Below are 27,887 nucleotides of genomic sequence, written 5' to 3' on the forward strand. Positions count from 1 at the left end.
AACTCATCTACGTAGACTGGGAGAGAGGGCAAGACAAGAATGAGCTTTGTCTCCAGGTCTATTCACAGTTGCTATAGAGGCCTTTGTATTTGCTGTGTGTTTGTTTAAGAGCCTTTGAGGGATTAAATTTGGGGATCAGTGGGGATCATTTAATGGTATCCAGAGTTTGAGTGATTTACCAAATTTAATTATGGGAAGATTTAAATATTAAATATAAATGTTTTGCTCACACTGAGTTATTTATTACAAGCTCTCACTACCACCGTGTTGAATTCATTTTTTGATAAACCTTACATGTTCTATAGTATTTTTATTTGGTTTTATAATTTAAGACTTAAGCTACTTTTATTTAGGATAGTCTATGTGATTTAATATACACCACTAAATAAATAAGAAAATAAATACTACACTTACAGAAATGTTGTTTTTTGTACTGATGCAGTAACAAACAAACAAACAAACAAAAACACTGAAGAGGTCTTCTCGTGTAATTTGGCCATGCTGTAGATTGGCGCTAGAGGCAGTAGTTTTTAAAACTGTAAACAGAAGTACTGGAATGGAAACTTTTTTCTGGTAAATTTATATGTGGGAGATTGATTCCAAAAAAGGACATGCTTACATGACTTTGATTACTGCCCAAAAGTGCATTGCTCTGTACTGGAAATCCTCAGAACATCATGGAGCCATGAACTGTCATGTTATTTCCCTTTAAAACAGATATAACCCACGATTTCAGTGATATCTGGTCTGAATATTTAGAGCTTCTTTAATGAGGAGCTTTTATCCCTTAATTACATAAATGAATGAAAGTTCATGTCTCTTCTCAATAAAACTGTGTATTATCCAAAAACACACTTACTTGTGTTAACAGCAAACTTAACCCACACCCCTGTAGACTATATTATTGCTTAAATTCTTCTTCTTCTTCTTCTTCTTCTTCTTCTTCTTTTTCTTCTTCTTCTTCTGTTATTTTTGTGACTTTTTTTCTTTGTTTTTTTGTGGTCTATAATTTATGGTATTGGTTGTCATTTGTAATTAATTCTTGTGTCTTTCATTTTAGTTTTGTTTTTTCTCGCTGTTTTCAGTGGGTGATGAGGCCAGAGTGGTTTGGGTTGTGTGACTGGGTATGGGGACGAGTGTGGGCATGTAGAATACAGGGAAAGGGCTTTGCTTATTACTCACTTTGAAAATCAATAAAGTCGATAAATCTATTAATGTGTTACTATACTGGGTGACTGCATAAATGTGCCATCCAGATTAAACTAGTATAAACTGGTTTCAGCGCAAAGAAAAACACTAAAGTTCTGCAAGGTGCAAGGCTGCCAGTTATGTAAATGAACATTTACTTATGCAAATGAAAATATAATTTAGTGCAAATGTTAATGTAAGGGGTAATCCCATCAGATTTTCAGCATTCTTTTTTGATAAATATTGATATTACTGAAATGTACCACTTTTCTGGATAAAGGACAGTGCTTACACTGTTCTGACACCTTATTTTCATGACTAAATATTTGTAAACCAGTCTGATTTATATGGAGTGACCTTGCTGAGTTTATGTTCATGTCAAATGAGCTATGACAGCATCCTGGCCATCTTCAACACTCCCAAACATAGGAAAAGGACACAAAGACAAATCCCTGATAAAGCCAGAACTACTGAGAGAAACTGAGGCAAAAGTTTGAGTGAAATGTATACACAAATCAAATTAATCTTGAGGTCTGAAATACAAAAGGAAGTACTGAATGTTGAAATTGTTTGGTACACTTCAGTTTTCTGAAATCTGAATTGTTTATAAAAAGTGAGTTCATAAAAATTCATTAAATACATTTGACTAAGGACATCGATAAAATACAGAAAAACAGCTTCTTAGACAGAATATCAATCTTGTGATAAAATAACTTTTATTTCACAAAAATATAGGAAAACAAGAATAATAAACAGCTTATTACGTTGTACACAAAAGCGAATATAGCCTACATATACCTTGTACTGTACATTTTTTGGACTATAATATTCTCCCCTAATTAGAGTGTAGGTTATCATTTGTCTTTTCCTCATCTGAAATAGATCACATTTTACCACATGCATGGGACAACAGAAATGGTATAAAGCAAACAGGAAAAAAAAAAAAATCTAAGTGTCAATACACTGAACAGACCACAATAACAGTGACTGCAGTATAGTAAATCTTCGCGGATTAACGATGTATAACATTCTTCCATATTTTAGACCAGAGGGTAGTAACATAATATAATTCATATTTCGTAACAGGACTTAAAGTGAAAGGCTGCCACTATTCACACCACTCTTTTAAACTAGACCATGCCCTCACATCTGATGGCAATTTGGGGTTTTCACTGTGTCTTGATCCTTGAGAGGATCTACAGCCAAGAAACAACATTACACCATAAAGAAAGGGACACAAACATACAAAAAGTTGAAAGAAGTTTTACCTTCTTGGCTACTGTTACTAAAGGGAATTAGGTATACATTCCAAACAACTGACTCGAGACCAACAAAGCATAATTAAAACAAACACCTCAAAACCCTCAACGCCATCTCTACCACCATGCCAATGATTTTGAAAACATTTTTGTCAAGAAATGTACATGTATTGAGCAGAAAAAGTCACCAATGTGTGACAAGAAAAAAAAAGACCCAAGAATCATGAGTAACAAAAAAAAAATTAAAAATTTTTATCAGTTGAATGATAAAAGAAACTGTTCCTACAAATTTGACACAACTCAGCTTTTGACAAAGAGAGCACCTAAATCGTGCAATTAATGAATATGTTTGGAACAACTGCATTCAGCAAAGCATAAATCATCTGCTCTTAGAGACTCCCTTACTGCATGGACATTTACTTCACTATTTTGTGAAACTATCCTTAAAGGACCTTCATGTGCACAGTGAGGTTGAAAAAACAGAAGCACCATTTACAATAAATGAATTCAACAAAATAGTAAAACAAATAGTAATCATATTACTTTCTAAACCAAGTTTGTATTTTAAAAAGTAAAGGAATCTCTCAGGCACAGACATCAGTGGCTGTCTGACTGAATCAAGAATCTAAAAAGGACTTGATGTTAAAGAGAGAAAAAAAGATAAAATGTCTGGTCAATCTAAGAGAAAAATGGCACTTATCTGGCACTCTGAAATCTTAGCCACACAGAGAAAGTATTGCGACCTCTATGGAAACCCAGAGGTCACTAACACAAAATCTACAAAAATATGCTGATTTGACTCAGGCCCAAAACACACTGAGGTTAAAATATGTACCCTTAATTGCACTCTGGAAAAGAACTCTGGAAAATAATGAAGATTAAAAGTTAATCTCTGGCTGAGAATTCATGCCAAGACATGCTTTGTCCCAGGCATAAACATAAAGCACATCCAAGTAATTAGGAGCAAACCAATTAAAGAGAATAATTTCAGATACCAAACACAAACCTATACAATGAAAATTCTAGTCATGGACCAGGGCATTAAGGAAATCAAACCAAATCAAAATATCTGTTTTTATATAAAAAGCTGCTCAATCACAATTTAGTTAACTTTGATTATATTCCCTCAGAGTCTAATGATCAGAAAATAAAAAGTATTTATTGCATACAGGTAATATGGCATAGTAAAAGACACAATAATATCAACAAAGAACTACTGTGTTAAAACTCTGTCAGTCAAAGGCTTGGTGTATTTGTACATACGCAGCAAGAGTTTTGTGCTTTGTGAGTGATTATTTTAAAAAATAATGTATTTGCTATTTCAGTATTGAAAAAGGGCTAAAAGGCAAAGGGCAAAAGTGGAGCACACATGCATTATCTGAGCTTTATGTCACTGAGAAACATTAAAACATTATACAAAACAACAGACGACTTATAGACACCTTTACACAATAATAATACATACAAACTATCTTATTTGACAGGTCATTATACATTTTTGAAGAAAAGCTTCAATAAAAAGTCCATGGTCATGCATATGCATTAGCTTGGAAAAAAGAACATACCAGAACTCAATTCCACCTTTGGAATTCATTTAAATCATAACATGTAATAGAAGCGTGATCTGTCTTTGCATTGTAAGGCCGACCAACTGATACATTCACATCTAAATTCATTCACTGTGAATGTGTTTTTTTTTTTTCCTTTATGTATGTATGCATTGTATGTATTTACAGTGTAAGGAAGTGAGAGAGGAAAAAACCTGTTGAACACAATGGGAGCCTTTGGTTGTTTCTGAAGGCACTTCTTTAGAACACCAAATCAGATTTTAGATGCTCACTTCTTGGAGCCAGATTTAATTTGGCCCACATGCTGCAGTGTCCGTAACAGTCATGCACGCTGACACACACACGCAGACACAGACACAGAGACAGACACAGATACACACACACACACACCTATACACACACACACACACACCTACACACACACCAACACATTCATACACACATTCAGTGCCAAGGGTGCACATAATGGGGGACGAAATGTATTATTGCAAGAGTTTTTCATATTGCGACGTCCAATAAAAAAAACAGACAGTATGTATTTCATATGTTGCAGAGTGAGGGGTTGTGAAGTGTTCTTTGACGATCAAAGAAACAAAACACCCTTGAATCTGCCCAATATCCATCGCTGAAACGTAAGAACCCATTGCTATTGTTTTTCTCTCTTCTCTGAGAGATAGCAGCTGACTTCTGATAAGAGCTCCTTTTCAAAGAACAAAGAACTATTCTTGCATTGAAATGTGAAGAATGCCAACTTATCCATAATGCCCAATACGTCGCTAATGTCCCGGAAAACCAGAGAAAACCTTGCGTTTCACAGCATTCCAAATGTCGAAAACAAAATGCAAAATGCACAACTCAAGGTGTAAATAAGAAAGCAAAAGCAAAAAAAAAAACTGTATTCCTAGTAAAAATGTTATGTTTTCCATGGTTCAAAGCTGGGCAATTTGCTGTGTATATCAAAAGAAAAAAAAATAGGCGATGTGTTATCTTCTCTGCTGTGATGTTGTGCTACATTGAAGAGCTGTCTACATGTTCACAGTTTATGGGCTCCAAAGCTTGACTAGGAGACGCTGAGACCTGGAGCGGGGGCAGGAACCAGCTGGAGTACAGTCAGAATAGTGAGTATTGAGAGATTTTTAGTGCTGCTGTGGCAGTGCTGCTGATTCCCTATGAGGGGGCCCTATGAGGGCTGAAGACAGAAAGAGCCAATCTCACCATCTGGACAGAGAGATAGAGGGGTGGGGAGCAGTGGGCATGAATATGAGACAATTACAGAAAAGTAAAATAGAAAAGATCCATCATGCGTAACTGTATGCACATGTCTTGGAAAGATTCTCTAAGTTCATATGGAGCACATGAAACTTTCTGACAGAAATCTTGCAGTTTTTTTCTTTTTTTTTTTTACGCTATTCGAATCTAGCCCGTGAAAATGATCAGTGTGAAATGCTACATGGTGTCAATAATGTCATAAGAACTGGTAAAGATACTGCACTCAGAGAAAAGAATAGACACAAAAATATAAATGGGATGATACACCTAAAAAAAAACCAAAAAAAAAAACCCCACAATGTAGCATAAACAAAAAGAACAGCCTTTTGTGTTTAGTGTTGACAAACATTTCTGCTGCAAATTTTTCTCCATGCATTGCTCACTCTCAATAATTACCAGCAATAAGAGGAGGTGACTGAACAGAGGAGCTCCATTAGTGAGATTACACTGTGACTAGCCAAGCTGTCTCATGAAGCCACCTCATAAACAGCATGCATGGAATATCTACTTCTGCAAAGCCTTATTTTATGTGTTGCGGGCTTCCTGCCAGTTCTGCTAGCCTCAGGAATGTGAGACTGGAGACAGACACTAATGCTGTTCTGAGCGCACTGTCCAATGCTGCGAAGGAAACGTGAGGAGGGACAGCCTGTGGTTTAGCTCACTTTAGATTGGCAAGGACTTCATCTTTACCATGGAGGCCAGTTCCTGCTTTGTCGCACTGTTCCGTCTCTGTTGCCTTACCCTGTGAAGTCAATCAGTGAGAGGCATGGTTTATTACGTATAGTGGTGATGAGACATTTGTGATGGCAACAACACTGTATTATGGCTTTCGTACACGATAGGGCTTATCTGTAGCCAGAGCCATTCTGAGAGTTTGGAGTGCAGGGAGAAAGCTGATATTAAATAGGATATTGAATATGGAAGACTTGGCTACAATTTCCATTCTGAATGAGAACTGCAGATGCTTCATTAACTATAACTGCTGTAACTCTTTTCTGTATAAAAAATGATCCAATGGAATAAATGAAAATCGTAAAACAAGGAACATTGGAAACATTCTATTCCATAAGTTCTTTGAGGGTTAAAACCATGAATAATGGGATGATGTTAACATGCTGTGAACCTCTCAGAGTAGGCTTCACATACAGTGAAGTTTTCCATGTCCTGTGTTTGTTCTTGTTAAACAGACAGTATGCCTGAGAAAGTGGAAACCCTCACCGAAGAAGGATTAAAATGGTAAACACAGTTGCAGTGATAACCCCAGCGAATAGGCCAAGAAAAATCAACAAGCCTAAGCTTCCAGAATCATCTGCTGAAGGATCTGCAGGAGAGAGAGAGTGAAAGAGAGAGGCAGAGAGAGCGGGTAAGGGAGGGAAATTAGATGTCTTTACTACAGGAAACTTAACTATAACAATCAGTCAATCTTTTATCCTACTTAGAATTACACAGCTTTTCTTCTTTTTTTTGCTTAACAGTCTTCATTTCCCAAATGTTGCATTAAATGTTGTTAAAAACACCAAAACAGATTACATTTTTCTACCTCTCACTGCTTTTAAAAAAGCCTTCAGACCAACCAATATGTGTTAAGTTCAGAGGCAGTATGAATTACGGGTCAGAGAGATAGGGATGAATTCATGTCTGCATGTATAATGAATTATGTGCTGGGAAAGCCAATCTGAGACTGAGGTAAATCAGATTCAGGGGCACACTATCATTCTGAGAGGGAAACAAATCCAAACAGATCTGTTCACCCTGCAAAAATAAGGGGATTCTAGCCTCTTAGTGACACATAACTGTGACATGAGACATCCGCTCTTATGACCCCAATCATACGTCAGTCACGTGTTTTAATTTTGGCACAGCTGTAGAACTATGTAAGTGTATTGTAACACACATACATTTGTACTTTCATGTAGGTTGATGATCTACTTTAGAATAAACTGATAGCACTTCAGAGATAGTGAAGTTCCTCAGCTTTTGTGCTTCCTTCAGTAGGGACGTCATCATAGCCTGAGCAAATACATTTACAACTAGCAGGGTCTGGAAACGATTAGCTAATTAAGACTGAGTCACTTTGTTTCCCGCCACATGGAGCATGTTAGTGAAGCCTGTTCTGCTCTTTGATTGGTGGCAAGCCTACACAAAGGAAAGCCTGGTCTCTACGCACAAGTGTATGGACCATCTGGATGAGGCTACAAAAGCTAAATTTGGAAAGAATCTCAAAGGGATATAAAAGTGAGCGTTCTGTTTAAAATGATGGCGTACTTGCTCTTTCACAGCCATAGTTTCAATGGATATACTTGAAAACAATGTACTTTGAAATGCCTTTTTCCCGCACAATGACTAAACAGCGGATCCAAAATAGCAAATTTGATGTCTACCCTGTTAAAATGTTTCGTGTGAGGTACCTGGTAATTTGTCTGTTGCCATGATGCTGGGGATGAAAACAGTATCATCAGACGGTTCCTCTGTGGGTTCTTCTGTGTTTGCCAAAGGCTCTGTAAGGTTGAGAGGGTGGAGGGTAACTTCTTTTCTGATTACTATTAATAACACTTTACATTTGGGTATAATGTAGCAGACCAATGGTCTGTTCCAACTCTAAAGGGTGATTACAAATGTGCAAGCCAGGTTCTGAGTGTGCTCTTTGCCAAGCGACCAGCAGAGGGCATCAGACCAAGGACACCACACTAATTTATTTTGTATGTTACACTCTTGAGTGTGCTCCTGACCAGGACTGTGATTACAGGCAGTCTGTGTATATGAGTACATGTGGAGTATTTCACTGAAGTGAAGTGTGTATAAAAGGAAATGCAGTATGGTTGATTATAACCTGTGGATAGTCTGTGTAGATCAGCAAAATACTAAGCTGTGCAAAATGTGTCAGTATTGATATGTATCATTAAATGACTATGAGTGAGTGCGCTCACCACTCCAAGGCTGGGCCTGCACCACATGGCTCCACTCACTCCACTGGCTGTAGTTAATGAGGGCATCCTGAGCTCGCACCTGGATGTGGTGCATATGACCTGCCAGAGCATCCGTGATCATCATACTGGTGTTCTCCTCTGTTTGTAACTGGAGAGAAAAGAATAACCACTAGTACAGGAGATGAGCAGTACAAGAGATAATTAAAAATACTACCCAAGCACAGTTAACTGGTTGGTTTTTTTTTGCGCTTGATAATACCAGGCATTTACATTACTAAGCCAAACTGAGGTACAATTGTATTCAGGCTTCTGCATGAGCCAGGGTATTAGTATCCAATAGGATGCAACTCAGTGCAAGCTTCTAATCCTCGTATCAAAGCAGGTGTTCATTTGTCTCAATGTCATCCCACATAAACGAGAGAGCTAAAACCAGTATGCAGTCTACCTTGCCTCCATTACAGGAACAATACATTTAACGACATTTTGATTTTTACCTTTCAGTATATACCTGAGACAAAAAAAAGATGCTGATAATTTAATGAGAGAAATGATACATTACCACTAGCAGGCTCAAAAAAAGGCCAAAATGCACACACATGTACACAGACACACAAGCATACACGCGCACACACACACACACACACACACACACACACACACACACACATACACACAAAGCTTTCTCTCTCTCTTTCTCTCTCACTCACACAAACAACCAGGTAACAGATATGGGGGATGGCTAACATCTGGTTGTGTGATGAAAGGCCAGGCTTGCTGGTGAAGTGAGATACGATCATCCAGCTCCAGGATATCTGCTCAGCTCTGACATACAAGCAGTCAAGGCCAGAGGGGGAGGGATGTGGAGCTGTTGACTATGTAGCTGAGTGATAAGACAGACTTTATGGCAGTCTTTTTCTGTCAGACTTTAGGCCTCTAAAACACCAAGTGATCAAAAGTATTGATCAAAACTAAAGCAAAAATATTATATTACTACAAATACTACTTACAGTAACCACTCCCCCCCCCAAAAAAAACCAAAACCAAAAAAAAAAATCAAACAAAATCATGTACCAGACACTTCAGTGAGCACACTTGTTAGGTGGAACTGGTACTCTTTTTTTTGGCTTTTAGCAATATTGTGAGGGCTTGAAGGCTACACTGATACTGTGTTGTATTTTCAGACCAGACAGAAAGAGAAGAAGTCATAAAACTCTGTCACTGACTCCAGCACTAACCGTTGACCAGTAGTTGGAGCCAACAGGCCGGTAGCGTAGCGAGAATGTTAGGGGGAAGGCTTCAGACATGTCAGGCCAAGATGCTGGAGCTCTCCAGTGAACCAGTAGGTATGAAGGTTGGCCCTCCACCTCTTCAGGGGTCACTGCCTCAGGAGGGTCTGGCTTTACTGCAAACGCACACAGGTTCAGGGAGGTTAGTAAGCACGAGGCATTTTTTTGTAGACATTTAGGCACAAACTAATGAAACAAATGAAAAAAGGCACAAAGTGAAATTCATGTATACCACTGCACGGCGATATAACATTATGAGAAAAAAAAAAGAAAAAAAAAACCCCACAGTTCATCTCAGATATGTTACATGACAAGACATTTACACAGTACTCAGTTTAAGGAGGGGAATTCAATCTTTCCAAAACTGGATGTCCAAAAGTTTCTCCTGATCACACAGACTTGTTTGGCTGTAAATGGAGTATTCATGTTCCTGGATTAATTTACAGTGTAGTATATGCATTATTCATGTTCCCAGGTTAAGTTTCACTTTTGGTTCCTGACATGTATGTAATGGTCGTGCAAACTGGAAAATGTGGAAATTAGCACCTACTTGCCTGCCCTTCAGTTTCCTGGTATGATTTCCTTTGCATATGTGAACATATGTAATTTAAGTAAGTACAATGGGCCTCATTCACCATTATCTTCCTAAGTGTTTTCTTAAATTTGTTCCTGAGAAAGGTCCTAAGAAAAAGTCTTCGTCAGATTCATGACGTGCTCTTAAATTGCAGAATTGTTTGCATCTTTTTTTCTTATAATGATGAATCCCATCGTCCTCGCAAATTGAAAGTGCAGATCAGTGGTTCCAAACTGGCATAGGTAAACGCCCCGCCAATCCCCAAAAAAGGGCATGAGACTGCAGGGCCACGCGCACACACAGAAATCTATGGAAACCTGTTTCAGCCACATTAAAAAAAGAAAAAGTTTGCTTAACTGCAACTTTATTTCTTGGAATTCCGAGTTTATTTCGCGGAATTCAGACTTTATTTCTTTATTTTCTTTCTTTATTTCTTTTTTTTCCTTGCAGTTTCTATTTTCTTTTCTCGCAATTCCTACTTTTTTTCCTCGTAATTCTGAGTTCTTTTCTAACAACCAACAAACAGCTTGACCCATCACTTCTGCTCCCGCTTTACTGGTTCAATGCAACATACGTACAGTAGCAGACAGGAGGCTACAATGGCTGCTTCTGCTCTGTCCAAGTATTTTAATATTTATCCATATGTAAAAGTAAAACTGACTGATTCTCACACACCTGCTTTACAAACTGTCTGGTTTCAGATGGGATAACCCATAAGAAGTGTATGTAAAACTACAGCTCACTTATCACAGTCTCCATCAACTGTTATATTCTCAAATTTTTTGTTCATCATACAAAATTATGAATAAATATGCACTACATTTTGGAGTGTTACATGAAGTGTTAGTGTTGTGTTTATTTATTTTAAAAGACCATAATGCTTTGTAAAATTATGAAAAAAATTATTAAAATAATATAAATGATAAAAATATTATTGTAATTTAAATCCTACAATTTTATACAACTGTAGAATTCAAGAAAACGCAATGAACACAAACATGTTTTGCGCAAACATGTCAGCATTCAAATGTGCCTAAGTGCGCGCTTGGGTGTGCATAGACTCTGTTCTTACCTAAGAACAAATCCCAAATAAGAAAACACTGGTGAATGTCAGAAAACTGCGTAAGAGGGTTTTAAGAACAAACTGTTTCTTAAGAACGGTTGGTGAATGAGGCCCAATATTTCTAATTATTTCCAAGCAATTACAGGATACTCATCCCCATTATATATGTTGAGAAGCTTTCTCTGTCCTGATTTGTGCTGTATTTTTGCCAATGAAAGACAAAAAACATTGAAGTTAAACTGTTTGCAACTTCACTGTGTCTAACCATCTAACCATGGGTCCTTCTTTAGCTGATCTGCTGGCCCTAACCAGTGTCACCCAACACTCCAATCTTGCAAACATGAGGTTATTTTTGAAACATGTCTGAACTGTTATTTTTCTATCAGTTGTTTAACTGAGTTCCATTGATATGTTTTCAACAGAAATTTTTGGCCACCCTCCACTGACACACACTTGGCTCAAATACTTATTTGAAGTATACAAATACATGTTTGAGTCATGTCTGATAGTGAGGCCATTGTAATCTGTTTTATCAATGATCTTTGTGGTCTGAAAAGTATGAAAATATTATGGGTTCTATTTGTGCAATTTGTCTCTTAGAGATGTTTCTGTATTCCAAAGACAAAATATTAAGTGGTGCTGGTTCCTTGTGAAAGTCTGAAACCAAAGCCCTTGGAATACAGTAGCATCGCTGAAGGCCTGCCAAAAAGATTCCCCAAATATCTAAATAACAGTGAAAAACAATGAACTGATAATGACCCAGAAAAATGGAGGAAAACAGCTCAAAATGTAAAAAAAAAAGGGTATCTTTCCCTCTGACATGAACAAAAAATGTTGGCCCAGTGAACACAGTCAAAAGTGAAACTATGACAGGAAAAAAGTAATCATTAATGAGTGTCTTACAGAGCTTGTGGATATTCACTCTGATGATGGTAGACTCTGAGCCCAGAGGATTGATCTCTGTGATGTTCACCAGATGTTTGAAGTCCCAGAAGTAATGGTCAGTGATAGTACACTCATTTACCCCAAGCTGTTCCTGGACACAGGGCTCAGCATTAACTCCTTTGGACGTACTGAGGAGGACAAGAAGGCAACTGGTCAATAGTTATTGGGTTATTACCTCCTAACATGTCCTGTATGTCTAAACACAGACGCAGAGCTTCAATCACTTTGAGCTCTGAGATATTCTAAAAGTAAATCTCTAAACATTACTTGTGAGAAATATCATGGATATGAAGTGGTATTGCAGCTGACTTAATGTATGAAGCTGTATTCTCTGGTCTAATTAATAAAAATGAATAATAATAATCCTTAAAATAACTGAGCAACTGCTATTGGACCATCAAGATAAACAGTTGTTCTTTTAGTGGACACAAACCATTTAAAGATGCATAATAAATTGTTTATGCCTAATAAATTGTTTATTCAGTGATAGAAAACCTAAATAAGGGTGAGTTTTCACCTGTATGAGGAGATGTACTTTGTGGGTAAGTTTGTGTTAACTGTTTGCTTCCAAGAGCAGAAGATTTTGTAGTGATTTGGCACATGACAGGAGACATTGAGAAAACCAGGCAAATCTGAAAGAAAAAAAAAAGACTTGCAATATTTGACAAAAACTGATAACAAAATCTTGATTATCGACATACTGCTCTGTGTTATCCAATGAGTACGACACTGATTAGCACATGTCCTTTTATATTACAAGGTACGAAGGACATCGAGTGAGGTAGTGAACCAGAGCACCCGCTGCTATCAGCAATCTCTTCCTTCCTATCAAGAAACTGGACTGCTGTGATTTCCTGTGAGAGGAAGTACACTGAATTACACCAGAAATTTCAATGACTACATGCATATTGTTTCCATAGACCCCACCCCTTGTTCTACTGCACAAGAGTCAAGTGCTTCCTTTTTAGAAATAAATTTCCTGAGGCTCCAACAACAGTCTCTGCTATTTCAGTAAAAGACAGGAGATGGATATTAATTGTTGCTGGTATTCTACCATCCTGCTAATCCCAGTCAAAGCTGTTAACGCTAAATTAGCATTCCATACATCCCTGAGAATGTTTCCTGACAACCTCGAAAATCTTTTGTTCATTAAAACATATACAACATGGAAGGTTATATGATTTCACCCAGTATTGGGCCGGTATATGAACAACAACATTAATCCATTTAACAAACAGTTATTTCAACATATCCAGCATAAACGATATATATTACATAGATCATTATATTCTATAATTTTATCACAGATTATTATCACAAACATTTGAACAGTTATTTACATAACAAAGTCACAAGGCATGTGACGCAATGCCTTCTGATCATCTATGCTTAAGCTATAGTGCACTATGTATGAAACTTTAACAGTTAGTAAAACATTTTGAAATGGCTCTGTGAATAAGACTTACTGCCAAGCCGCAGCTTGATGGTCTGAAGCAGGGCTCCTCTATGGTCATGGCATGTGTAGTTACCTTCCATGGAGAGCTGGGCATTGAGTAGGGTAAGAGAGCCACCTGAGCTGAGTGTCTGCCAAGGTATTACTGAACTCCCATTCAGCCGCCACTCCACCAGGGACCTGCTTGCAACGAAAACATTCACCGTCATGAACTGACCAAATTAACCGCTCACTGCCGTAAGAGTCAAATACTGTTAAAACCTATGGGATCGGAATGGAAAATATCAAAGTTTACAGCACAATATGTCCAAATTGAAAGCATCTTCACTTTTTTTGTTCTGTAATCAACACTTATTGTTGTGTAGATTCAGAGGGCGCTGTAATGCTCATTTGAAAATTTTGAATTGATTCATAGGCTTGATGCTGATGTGGAAACCCTAAGCACATGTGCATAGCTCCAGTCAGAAGTGTATGGCGGTCAGAAGAAGCTTGTGGGCCCTCACGGAGGTGTTAATTATAGTGGTATCATTCCTAAACAAAAGGCTTAGACCTGACCTCTGATGTACGGCAGTGTGGCCACATATGTGATTCCCATTCTTACCCGCCATGAGTGCCTCTGCATACCAGGGTGACTTTGGAGCCCAGCCTCCCAAACTGGACGTCTGAAACTAACAGAAATAAAAGGCTGGTGACGAGGAGGTTAAAACATTGAGTTTCAATAGTTATTAATGATAAAACTGTTCACTTCTACTATCCTTACACCACACTGCTGAATTTGGTCACAAATGCCTCTCTGAGAAATTTTTTTGACTAGTCTTTGATGTAGATTTACTGCAAGGTTTAACACAACACAGAATGGCAGGTCGTGACGTGTTATGCAGTATGTTTCAAGGCCAAACCTAATTTCATTTGAGAACTGCATTTGATAATGAGTCATTGTACAGAATGTCAGTTTATATGGTGCATTTAGTACTCTAAACAAAACAACCACCTCACAGGTCTTCACACAGCTTAAGCTGTGACAGTGGCAAAGTAGAAGCAGATTTTTGGTGTTTACATTACTCTCCCTTTTGGCTCCCCAGTGACTGGTATGTGTATCAAGGGTAGAGTAACAGGGCATTTACTGCCAGGCTCTGGACAAAGAGAGGCAAATACAGCTACAAACACACACACACACACACACACACACACACACTCACATACTGTGCATACACATGGAGGAGGGGGTGATTTGGTTCCAGCGCTCAGAGCCTAACTCAACTTCAGAAAGGGCTGTGCTCAATGTCTGCTTTCAGCCAGTTCTGGCAGAGCCAAATGATTTAAAAAGCCAACATAAGTCATATCTCTGCTCCTCTAGCCAACTTTGACACTACCATTAAATATACAGCTTGCATTAATTGAATGAGCTTTTCACAATGTATTGGACTGAGAACCCATCTGGATTCTTGATTCAGATGTTTATTGATTCAGTTAAATGGGAACAGAAGTGTGCCTGTTTTGAGAAGAAGGGAATGTAATGTGAAATAAATTGAGAAACTCAGTTCTTTTGGCTTTAATCAGTCCTTTGATAGAGACACCGAGCTGAGGATAGATGTTCACACTTTATTTGCTGAATTCGACCAGTTTTAATTATACTTTGGCTAAAAATGTGCATGCAATAAAAAGAAATTTGAAGAACTGTAAATGATTGAGAGTGAGCCATGTACCAGATATCAATGTTTCAGCTGGTTGCTGGAGACAAATTGCATTTTCCTCATAAAGCACTGTTAACATTACCTTCATTGCTCCATATCTCTGAGTGGATGTGGACAAAGGACAGCGAGATGATCCCAATAACTATCAGACCACCAGGGCATGACACTAAACCAGGCATCTGTAAAACGCAAAAACAAATATAGACAGACAGCCACTAAAGATTAACACAGAGGAAAGAGAACATTCAGGGAACAATGAGGAGATAGCTCAGAGCCTGTGTGATAATCTTGAATTAAGTAACATCAAGTTGAGCTAATGGACTAAAATTATGGCTACAGCTTCAACTGCCTGGCAACAGAGTGTACAAGAGCACAGGAGTTCCTGAAACAGCGTTCACTCCAAAACCGGAACAAAAAAAAGGCTGTGCCATCTGTGTGTATCTTTCCTACCCTGCCACCTCATAAAAGCAGGCAGTGAAAATGTAAAGCAAGGTGTTTGATGAGTTTACAAAAGAAATGTGTGCTCTATTCACGGACATAAAAACCTTATCTAGAACGGGTTACTGGCTAGCCTATGTTCAAGTTCAAGTTCAAGTTCAAGTTTATTTAGAGCCCAATATCACTGTTTACAGTCTCAAAGGGCTTTACAGGCCACAACAGTCAAATCAAAATATGACGGCACCCCCTGACTTAATCCTCATGGCGGGCAAGAAAAAACTCCCCAAAAACCCAAGAGGGAAATGGGAAAATGGGAGAAATCTTGAGGAGGACCACAGAGAGAGGAGACCCCTCCTTAGTCAGACAGGTGTGCAATAGGTGCCGACCACGTGGGCAGTTACAGCTGAAAGTAAATTGGGGCATGAACAAAGGGGATGTCTTACTCTGATGCACATTACTGAAACCCATGACAGTTCTTAACATACTGAAATGAGATGGGTCATTACTGAAAAAGTTCTGAACCTCATGTTAACAACAACGACAAGAAAGTCACTTCAGTCATCTCGGATAAACTGGCACGACACCCAAAGATCGTTCTTCAGCACACACGCGTAAGTGCACGAACACCTAAGATGACTGAAAGAAGTGATCTTTCATTCAGATATAAATAGTACACCTTTAAATATGGAAGATTCATGATGGACTGAAGCCTGCTCAACCTGAAGCACAAAGGTCAGCAAGAGAGTGCAGAGAACTGTGTTTCAAAGGCACAAGTCAGTCAGGCTTGCATAAAGAACAAACTAGCAGTGCCAGGACTTTCAGAGGCAATTCATCATTGCTGGGAAAGTCCATGGCAGTAGGCTTACACGTTTCAGGACATTTGCTTTGAAAACGTGGTCCTGAAGACATATACAAGTCTCATCCTTATCGAAAACAGTGTATAGTCAGGGTGACTCTCCAAATCAATGAAGATGATGTGGCACGGCTTGCAGCGCATACTGTCAAGAGTATATAATCTGTAAAGTTAAGCACTGGAAAATATGACACCAGGACTTGACTGACTTCCAGGGAAGTAAATATGAAACAGACCTATTCTAAGGAAGAATTGAAGCGTTTGCCCGAGTGTATACAGTGCTTGAGTAAGAAAAGCAGTTTGGACATGAGGAAAGAGATCTTAGACAGGTTCCAAGTATTTAAATGAAGCCAGAGGAAATAAGGAGTTTTGCCTGAGGATCCCACACTTACATTGTGAACTTGTTTTCAGCTCATGCATTTGAATAATGCACTGGCAGTGCATTTGGGTAGCAAATGACTTGTTGAGCAACACTGAATATTATGATCTAAATGTAACGTTTTCAAGTTTATCCAGTGCGGATCTACATCATCATGCAAAGGCTATCATAGCCAAACAGATATCAAATTAATCAGGAAATAACAAACTTGTTTGTATTACCAAGCAGTATTTCTGTATTGACTGAAAATAAATCTAGCATTTCTCTGAAAAACAGTGTGTTCTGAATATTGCAATGCATCAGTCTATAATTCAAAGAAGAAAAAAAAAACCTCGGGGTGGTTTGCTTTAATTTTCACTGACATTCCATCAGTCCTGGCAAAGTAGTAGGGTATCGGGTAAAATATTTTAAAAAGTTCATATTCTTTGGTTCACATGTCTAATATTACACATTTATCAGTATGCAAGTAGCTCTTGCTAAGAGTAGTAGAGTACTTTTTTGGTTTTTCAGAACTACAGACTGAAGTGTCTCTCCCTCAATTATTCATTACCATGCTTATTACTTTCAGCTGTAAACACCCCCCCCCCCCCCCCCCCCCCCCCCCCCACAAAGTATTGTCTTCTTTCCTCATTCAGACAGATGTACTGAACCAATTAATAATTCTTGTGAAACTGAAATAGGACAGCTTAAATAATTGTAAAAAAAAAAACAAAAAAACATTTTAAACATTTAATTATGCATGCACCAACCGCATAGTAATCAACAGATAAGCTATCCCTACAGTGATGTAATCAAAAGATACCCGTATCATGTTGTTTCTACATTTTTAAATCACCTTTCTGACCATTTTAAGGTTGATCTGAGGAACAGAGGGTCTTAAAACTGGGTATGAGGAGTGACAGCATACAGTGAAGATTTTTATATTAGAATCATTTTGAGATTTGGATGATATCCACGTCCTTTACTCTCACAAGTCTGACAAATTCAGCACAGAGGTGCTGCTGTCCACATAACCCAAAAAGACCTCACTCTCCTTTATCACACACTGTCCAGTACAGGCAGCCTGCAATCACAACACCGCTCTTCTTTTTAGGAGAACACACTGTTTCTGTTCCACTATCCAAACAAATCTCAAAGCCTACCAAGAACATAAGAATCTCCCACGCTGTACTCTATGGATATTTCAGAGGCTTGGATTTCAATTAAAATATCAGTGTGTCGTAATAGGTATAATAATATGTGATACGTATAACGATGTGTGTATAATAATATATAATAGATTCTTTTTCTTTTTCTTCATTTTCTTCTTCTCATTATTATTATTATTATTACATTGAAATATCAGAACACCTGCAGCTTACCCACCTAAGTGGACCATAGCTTGAAAAAAAAAGAACAACAACAACAACAAAAAAATCATTAAAAAAAAAAAACACGGAATGTTCCAACCTTTCTGCAAAAATGAGACTCGCAATCTTTCCACTTTCTATTTACAGATATACACACCAGTCAAAGGGAGAGCTAAATATTGACCAAACAGTCTCAGGCTACCTGAAATGTTAAGGCCTGTTCTCAGCAAAAGGTCCCCTGGCACCCACACAACAGATAAGGAGAGCAGCTGCTACAGATAAACACAGTACTGCTAATCCCGCATTTAAAGAGGCCCTTTACACCAGACCTTCCCAGGCCTTCAGTCACTCTGTTCTACTGCCAGCCTGTAACCTGTGCTGTGAGATAAGCCGGGCACACGCATGACACCGCTGATTTACTTGCCCTGGTGCTTAACAGAGATACAGCAAACACATATGTGTTCTACACACTGGGGATGGACATACAGTAATTTTGCCTGAGTGTTTACGTAAGAGTTAGTGCAAGGTGAGCAAGGCCAAGAAAAGCAGCTCATTAGAAAACATGCTCAAGCGGATTAACGATACTGGAGAGCTTCAAAATCATGCTGATTTTAAGGTTTTTAGAAAATCACATTCATGAAAAAAAAAAAAAAAAAAGAAAGAAAAAAGAATCTGTGGCTGAACAGAATTTTTCCAACTAAGAGCTTAAAACTTGAAAGTTCCCAAACCAAAAAAATTAGACTACATCACATGTGTCTACCAGATGTAGCGTTTGCATCTCAAACTAAAGATAAAATTAAATTTATGACTGAAAGGTCTGGGTGAATTAAGTTCCATGGTAACAATGAGGCTCTGGTCAATGCATATTAACGACTTTCCTCCCAATGCTGACTCATTGTTGTGTTCACATGTACGAGAACCTTAAAACTTGTCAGCTGGCAAAAATCAGGACCATGTAGAAAAAAGACAAATGCAATATTTCGTGCCTGTCTCAAATATATTCAATTTATGTTTCAAATATATAACAGTGTGCAGCAAATTCACAAGTATTAAATTAACTGGGAGATTTTCTATATGCTTACCTATGGAAAATAAGACTAAAAAAATACTCTGAGTGGTCATTCAACGCTGATTTCAACACAATTCAACAGTCGTGTCTCTGGCTGTCATCACTCAAGGCACATTTGCCTTCATACAAGCATGTGTTTGGCACACAAAGGTCCTCAAGTTTTATCTGGCAGAGTCTCTTCAAGGGCATGAGGGCTAGGGCCAAGCTTAAAAAAATCCAAAAACATTCTGCTCCAAAGTGAACAGTGGCTAAAGGGTAACCTTGGCTGCATTGGGGGGGGGGGGGGGGGGGGGGGTTGATTACAATTCACTACAGTCAGTGTAGGACAAACAGCCCATAGGAATGCACAAATACTGCAAGCATTTGGAACATCCATTAAATTCCACAGCCCCCCCAGATGGCCTGAGAATGTTAAACAGTCTCCGCCTATACAGAGTGTAGAATGAACATCAGCCTGCTGCTTAACTCAATTTGTGAATGTCCTTTTTAGTAAGGTCAAATGTCAAAGTGAATGGCATCTACAATGTCGACAAGCATTGTTTGTTTTTTTTCATCTTTTTGAAAATCAGATGTGCATATCACCTTATTGACTAGAGCATAAGGACAATGTGCTCATTGGCCCTGTACGAGCAATATTACTGGCTGGGAACATTGTCGTGTTCACTACAGCAAAAATACTCTAACCTATGTTCCAATAGATATTTTTCACAGCACAGAAAAAGTTTAAGGGGTGACTTCACTTACAGATATAAATTGATTCATCATATTGGAGATAGCTTAGCTTTAAGAATCTCTTGTATGAACTTCTCTAGTCAAAGGATATTGGAATGGGACCATAAAATCTAAAAGCAAATCTGAGAGGACAGTCAGGTACACTAAAAAAACCTCCACTCATAGAGTAACAGAGGTCTCTAAAAAAGGTTCTTTGTCATTTATTCAGCGATTCAGGAATCATAAAAGAGATAAAGAGAGGAAGTGTGCTGAAGGCCTATAGCAAAAATTATTTGTGCACTTTTTGTATCTTTTACTCTCACGTGAACTGTACGAAAACCTACAGTCTTCAGACTTCTTTTATTCTTTGAGCAAAACCCTTTCACTGCCAGACAAGTCCAAGCATCCCCATTGTCAGGTGACTCATGTGGTAGCAAGTGACTGCACATTCTCTTTTTCGCTTTTTACCAGTGAGAGAGAAAAGTGGGAGGTGGAATAGGCTGAGAATAGCCGGTGTCCATTTTTGGCAAATTCCTCTGATTACTAGGTTCAGTGAAATAAGACAATGCCTTACTTGACAAACAGCATCTGTCACGTGAGGAATGCACTTGCGACACTTAGACTATAACAACATAGCTTTCAAAGAGTTTATGTTCCACATTCTTCACCACCAAGACTTCATAAATAAACAAATAAATCAGTAAGGAATGACATTTACACTAAGATTATTACCCTGCAAAAGGTCAGCAGAGGGGAAAGAAATGAAATGACTCGGAGGTTGATGGCATATCTAACATAGATGACATTTACATTGATCCTCCATTGCTAAATGAACCAGACAAATAGGAAAATATAACGTGCCTGAACCTTAACACTTGAGACAGCCGTGCATTCATTACCAGCCTGTTTCATTTTCCATTTAGCATGTAAATGGCTAAGTCCCTGTGAAATTGCATAGGACATACAGAGTCAGCTAGGAAGAATTATTCTCTTAAGAACCTATGAAAGTTATGTGAAATCCGACTGATGAACACGATTTGATTGTCTGAACTCAAATAATTTACCTACATACTTGTTTGTGATAATACTGTTCTTTGTTTATACATTGAATTATTACCAGACTTTTTCTGTTCAGGGCCACATCATGGTAACGTCATGGTCTACAGATTAGTTATTATAACACTACCTTAGCTAAGCCTTGCATCAGTACCTGTTAAATGTTGTGGAATACTGGCTCCACATAGTTTTCTCAAGGTATTTAAACAAACTAGAGTGACTGCTTCATCTTCCTACAGCATTGCAAGGACTGGATGAACACAAGATGTTCAACTCCCCAAACAGTGGCCTAATGACTCCAGCCTCACAAGAGAGATTTGGGTGCTCAGGGAAACACTGTGTGAATAACTTAACACGTCATAATTACAGAGCGATATAAAAAAAAAATACTGCTAGAACCACCACCACTACAAGAGTAAGTAATCTGGCCTGTTGTTTAGAGAAGCAGAGTCGACTAAACAATCTGGTATGGGAAGTTGTGGGGAACCACAGCCAGCATTCCCTCACTGGCTCATAACAAAGACCATTCAGGACTTGACTGATAATAGCTGTTTCACAGATTGCTGACTTTGACACCAGCACAAACTGTGCCTTAACACTAGCTATGGTATTGAAGTGGCAATCATGGGAGCCTGGATGCACTGGAGGCCATCTTAGACTCTTCAGAGAAGTGTGAACAATGGCTGACAGACGGACGATGAGAGGATGGGCAGGGGAAATCTAGGACCAGTCAGGCCAGAGATGATAAAGACAGCAGAAAAGGACTGATGCCCTGGAGAAGATATTTTAGAGAGTAGTAAAATGTGTACAACAAAGAGGAGAAGATGGGTAGAATTTAGCTTTCTGAAGGGCCAGATTTTGAATCTTGGATGGTCCAAACCTGTTATGTTTTCAAAAAACATCTGGCAAATGATGTTTTAGAACTGTCTAAAATTCTTGAAAAAGAGGCTACCGCAACCATAAATTCCCAAATATTTCTGTTTTTTTTTTTTGTTTTTTGTTTTTTTTTGCCATATCCACTGTGCACATAGGGTGCAGCTGAAAAGACAATGAATTTAAAAGAGTTAAACACAGGCAACAGGTCCCGGTTAGTTGTGTGTTGAGACAAAGTTTGAGAGCTTTAGCCAGAGGTACTTTGTAGGCAATCCTTCCAAAGAGTCAATGGAATTTAGTTGCCATAGGAACATGGTATGCATGGAAATTATGGGGTGAAAATTAATACCCTAGGCAAAGATTTAATGTCTGATATTGCAGCAAGTCCAGGAGAGAGATTTATGTTGATTATTCTCAAGAAGGGAGATCGACCTATCAAACTGTTTTTTGATGGCATTTTGCATAAAAGGCTAAATAATTAATAGCACATGTGTAGAGTTCAGGTTGAATAGAAACAGAGGAGACGTAAATGAATTCTCAGTTCATGGCCGACTTGCAGACTGCAGCACAACAGTTCTCCAAAAAAGACAAATGGTTTCCAGCCTCTAGAAAGATAGCACAAGACCAATGGGATTTCAAAATTGCAATGTTACAGGCCAAGCTCGAACAATGAGACTCACAAGATGGGGTTGTAGCCAGCTTAAGCTGCTCTGCATTTTCCAAGGTCCTTGAAAGAGCATTTAGCCAAGGTAAGAAAATAAATGAAAAATAAACAAACAAACAAAAACAAGTGTGTAAATATGCAGCTGGTTAATGTGACACACACTTCAAGCTTCTGTACACAATTTGCCCTGCAAAGAGGGAGTGTTTTTAGCTGATTTGAGAGGATCTGTTAGGTGAGTAAAATCACCTAACCCGTACCCTCACACCACACAGCAATTTTATACAATTTGACATATCAAGACCAAAAAAGAAAGCACACCAAATATTTCTCTGTACATGCAGGAAATAAAAACGTAATGATACTGAGTTTTGCCACACAGCCAAAGGTGTAATTACTCCTCTTTGGCAACTTTATTGAAATATAGGCATAAGTTTTGACATGATGGGTTCTTCTTGCAGGGGATAATGGTATGGCATATAAGTGTATGCTCTAACTATCACAGCCTCTCATCCAGAGACCCTGGAATTTCCTTCAGGCACCAGCCAAGACAAGATGGCTACCAGATGCCAACTATTCACGGTGCTTGGCTGCCTTCCCAGGATGCTTGCAGTCTCAGACAGTTATACTCCAAGGTGGACTGTGCATGGACATTTAACTTCTTGCTTGACACAAGACTAAAGGAAAAAATGGAGAGAAGCAGCATTGTAGACTGATTGATGTCCTTGTACTATGGTTTACACATGGTGAACAGGGTTTATCAGAAACACAGATGACACCGAGTTACCAAGTCAAAGCCAGATGCAGACACTCTTGTGTACCCTATACTCAGTTCCTGAACATCCCAACGTTAAGACTTTCAGTGATATATGACAAGCAGAAGGCTCCTATATACTTGTACTGTGAGTCACTGTTGTGCTGAACATTGTTGACTCAACATCTGTGCCTTGCTATCTGTTCTATTCGCTTTACAAAGGTAGCACACGTTAGGCTACCCCTTACAGAATTAGTAGTTCTCAAAAATTACAACCTCACTAATGTTGACAGCCCCCACCCCAGACAAAACCCGGGCTCAGCTGCTTGGTATTTCACATGGCGCCATGTTGTTGGTGAAGGTAATTACAGAGCTGCGAGACTTCACAACAGTTAGCTACCACATTATGAACACTGCTAGATCCACAATACAAATGCCATTAATGAAAATAAGTGTTTTGATGAAAAGTCAGGCTATGAAATGGCTCATCTACAGGGCAAAGACCTGAGGGGTTTCGCTGAAAAGCCTTTGACTTTGTAATGTAATTGGCATGTGGAATATGAAGCTCTCACTCTCTCTGCTGGCTCTCTTTATTTTCTGTCCATAGCCAAATGAGTCATAGGGGAGAATGGGCCCCAGCAACAGTGCCAGTCCTCGAGGGTTTTGAATACATTGCTGGAGACTCTTTTTACCATGGTGATCCTTCAGTCAGAGTTACAGCCTTGGCTAGATGCTTACACGACTAACGTCAGTGGTGCTTGTTTCTGCCACACTCTGCAATGAATCTCAAATACAGCAGTGTCATGAGTTTCTGATAATCGCTAGACCTGATACTATACACAATGCACCTCTTCAGCACCACCCAATCTACTTGGCAAACAAAAAAGGATCATGTGAGAATCCACAGGTGCCTGAGGGTCTTTGGTACAAGATTCCCTAAACAGAGCACCGCACTCTGCAGAAGATAAAATGCTCAGCCGTCATGACTCACAGCTGCTGGGAACAGTGCACATATTCTATTACCACTGTTGCAACATGCGCTGCTTATGCAGTTCCAGCCTCTAACACGTCTAAAACACAGAGGCTTCTGGACACTTCAATATGTCAGCTAAACAGGCCCATACCAAAACAAACCCCTCGTCTGAGTATCTGCCCCCCAGTACAATTATTTTCACTGCTGAGGACTTTAGGACTGCAGTGTCAAAAAGATCCAACAGGGATAACTAGCTTGGGTTGGAAAATTGTGGCTGGGATGTCTTACTAACATGTCTTAATAGAGAATAAAGCATTTTAGGCCAAATATCTCCAAATGTTATGTGCTGGACAAACTTACAGTCTGGTGAAAGTGTGGTATCAGTGCTAAGTTGCTAAGTAGAGGAAATTAAGGAACTTTTAACATGAGTTGATCCGAGTATGGTCTGATTTTTTTTAGGAGTACTGGCTATTTAATATTTTTTTTCAGTTTTGTAATTCCTGGCTACATTCCTGGACTCAGAATTAATGATTTTGGGGCACCCATTCCATTGTGGATTAAGAATAACATCCTTGGAGTGCAGAGCAGAAACACAATCCATTTTGAGTGGGAATGGGAAGAATTACCAAGAATAACAGCAGAACTTGGGAGTTTTTAATTAGCAAACTTTCATATTATTTGATAAGACGCATGGACTCTTAGAATAATCCTGAGGCTACTGATAAGAGAGATCTAGTGAGTAGGCACTGCGGTAACATGGCTGATACAGTTCAGTACCACTGACCACAATGTATAGTATCATCACTCCTAAAGCCACAGGGGTGAGTTTCTTGAGCTCTCTGTTTCGTAGTGGAAGTGGAACAATCAGAAATAAACAGAGATTGGTCAGGTAGGTTTAACTGTGATTACCACAGGTTCACCACATATGTTCATTCCACTCACTGAGAAAATACATTTACATAATACTCCTTTCAAAAGATTTAAAGGAACACAGGGGTCTCTATCTGACACAAGTAAATGATTTTGCTAAAATGAAAGTACTTCAGTTCAAACTGACATTGAGACGCATGTTCAAATTGTACAAATTTTTTTAGAACCAAATGTTCTTAGCATTAACTATGAGACTGCTTTCCCCAAAACATTGCTATTGGCTTGCACATTCTTTTCTATCTTTTGTTTGCCAGGCAGGGAAAAACAAATTAACAAAACAGTACAGTAAACAAAGTGTCTTAAGTAACGCCTATTTACTGAACTTTGTTGCCATTTACATTGATAACGCTATTACAAAAAGGCCTCTCCTAAAAAGCTGCTTGATATTGCTGTGCCCACTGATAATTCACCATGTCAGTGAACATCAAAGAGTCCCACTAGCAGCCTCAAAGTTAGCCCAATTACCCCTTCCCATCTGCCTTTCTGCCAGAGTTTTCCCGAATCTGACACTTAAGGTCATAAACAAACGCTTAATGAATTTGAATTCTTTTGGAATTAATCATCACTATTTCTATTTCAGTGAGCGGAATAGTCGCACTAAACTGAAAGTTAACTCATGTCAGACGACATATTACGTAGTGGCATGAATCACTGATGGCATAGGCTGTTTTTTCATGTTTCATAAGTCTTGTTTGAAGCCATTGATCTTGAAAATGCAGTAAAACAGAAAAGAGAGGGATTTCTTTACATGTGCCTTTACCATGGACTTAATCCCATCATGGGCCTCATACAAATTTAATCTGAGGTGCACTCAGAACTTAGTCTGCTGCTGACTTGGCAGTAGAGTCTGCAGCTATGGCCCCTCAAACGAGGCCCTTTTTCTCCAGACACAGCAGAGCAGAGCAAAGTTTAATTTGAATGTGATTGCAGCCACCGCATACAGATATATGAGCTGGAAATGAATGTGTGCTGTGTGTGAGAATCTGGAACTGGCAAGTAAGTAAACTCAAGCATATTTAGTTCAGGACTAGAATGAGAAGACAGCCAAACACAGCAAACCGCTGACTAAACTTCATTCATTACTGCACATTAAAAAATAAATGTAAAAAAATTACATATATATATGTGTGTGTGTGTGTGTGTATATATATATATGTATATACATACATATAAACACACACACACACACACACACACACACACACATATACATATATTCATATAGATATATGTATACATATACATACATACATACTTACACACACACACACACACATATGTATATGTGTGTGTGTGTGTGTGTGTGTGTGTGTGTGTGTGTGTGTGTTTGTGTATAAATATATTTTTAATTTATTTATTTATTGTATATGCACATTCTTCCACAAAGGTATTTTGTTAGCATTCCAGCCTCTGCTGCTTACTTCCGTTATCTCCTCTAGACAAGAAGAATGTACTTATGTTTAAATATTCTTCATATATCTTTTTTTGTAAGAAGGTACTGTCCGCTCAGTGAGGTATACACCTTCGCTGTTGTGAAGATTTCATCGAGTTATTTTAGGTATAACAAGGTTCAATGCATATAAAAATAATTTCCAAACATCACAGGTCAGGAGAGCACATAATAGTCATACTGAATGAATTCTTGCATCAGACACACACAGCACCCCTATGATAGCTTTCTTGTGATAACAGTAAAATTATGAGCCATTCTTAACACACCAGTGATTGTGGCACTGTTTTGATTTCAATCCTTGCCTTGACAACACATCAGCACCCGTAAAAGCATTTAAATGTTAAAGCCAAAGAGATAACAGAATAACCAAGTTCAATAGTCAAGTTACTCATGGGGAAAATAGAATGCTGATGAATCTGAAAGGGTTTCACATCTGAATACTAGCTTCTTCTCATTTCTCAAAATACAGTTCAAGTGTCAACCCACTTTTTCTTGTTACATGGGAGCTGAACAATCACACACACACACACACACACACACACACATACACACACACACACACACACACACACACACAAGGTTAATGAAGTGCTTTATATGCAATGTAAAGGTGAACCCTTTACACTAATGACGTTTTAACAGTGCAACAAGAAAAGTAAAAATGAAGACAGGATAATATATGTAGAATGTCACAACTATTGAAAGTACAGTAGGTAATGTCGTTACAGGTAAGGAGGCAAACATTCCGACCACACTGATTAACGGTATTTTACAAAAGAAGGTCCTAAAGCGTTTACACGCAGAAACTGATTACTTATGACGATTTGATGTTCAGTGAAAAATAATTTAAATAGACTTACAAATAAATCGTGATGTTAACTTTCCTGGTATACTCATATAATCCACTTGGCGACATAGTAGCAACGAATTTCCTAAGGCAACAGCGCGAGCAAGAGCGTCTGCGCTACGAGGACTCCGAACTTTTTCTCTTGTTTTTTTCTAAGCAGAAACAGTTTCTCGTGCGGTTCTATGTTGTTTAGCATGTACATATTCTAAGATTCAAGAAATTCACCTTACCTTATTTCTCTTCAAATGTTATACGGTCATTTTGACTCGGTCCCTATCCATTTCTTCGACTGCTGAAGTTCACCGTCGTAGTAGG

The 27,887-nt window shown here is 38.5% G+C and overlaps 1 protein-coding gene across 3 annotated transcripts; it reads right to left on the reverse strand.

The window, feature by feature from the left end:
- Positions 1–1,881: 1,881 nt before the first annotated feature.
- On the reverse strand, positions 1,882–27,887 carry il11ra (interleukin 11 receptor subunit alpha). 3 transcript variants are annotated; one of them, XM_030767256.1, is made up of 12 exons: positions 27,803–27,887; positions 15,309–15,405; positions 14,134–14,200; positions 13,546–13,712; positions 12,597–12,711; positions 12,038–12,207; positions 9,447–9,613; positions 8,212–8,359; positions 7,693–7,782; positions 6,503–6,605; positions 5,975–6,026; positions 1,882–5,233 (listed from the first exon to the last, which is right to left on the reverse strand). In XM_030767256.1, the coding sequence occupies exons 2-12, from the start codon at positions 15,403–15,405 to the stop codon at positions 5,183–5,185; spliced, it is 1,227 nt and encodes a 408-aa protein (XP_030623116.1). In that variant the 5' UTR covers positions 27,803–27,887; the 3' UTR covers positions 1,882–5,182. The 3 variants fall into 3 exon arrangements, with proteins under 3 accessions (XP_030623116.1, XP_030623117.1, XP_030623118.1); XM_030767257.1 differs by having other exon boundaries at positions 5,947–6,026; XM_030767258.1 differs by lacking the exon at positions 6,503–6,605 and having other exon boundaries at positions 5,214–5,233.

The sequence above is a fragment of the Chanos chanos genome, chromosome 3 (genome assembly GCF_902362185.1).
Source record: "Chanos chanos chromosome 3, fChaCha1.1, whole genome shotgun sequence".
In the NCBI taxonomy this organism is placed as follows: domain Eukaryota; kingdom Metazoa; phylum Chordata; class Actinopteri; order Gonorynchiformes; family Chanidae; genus Chanos; species Chanos chanos.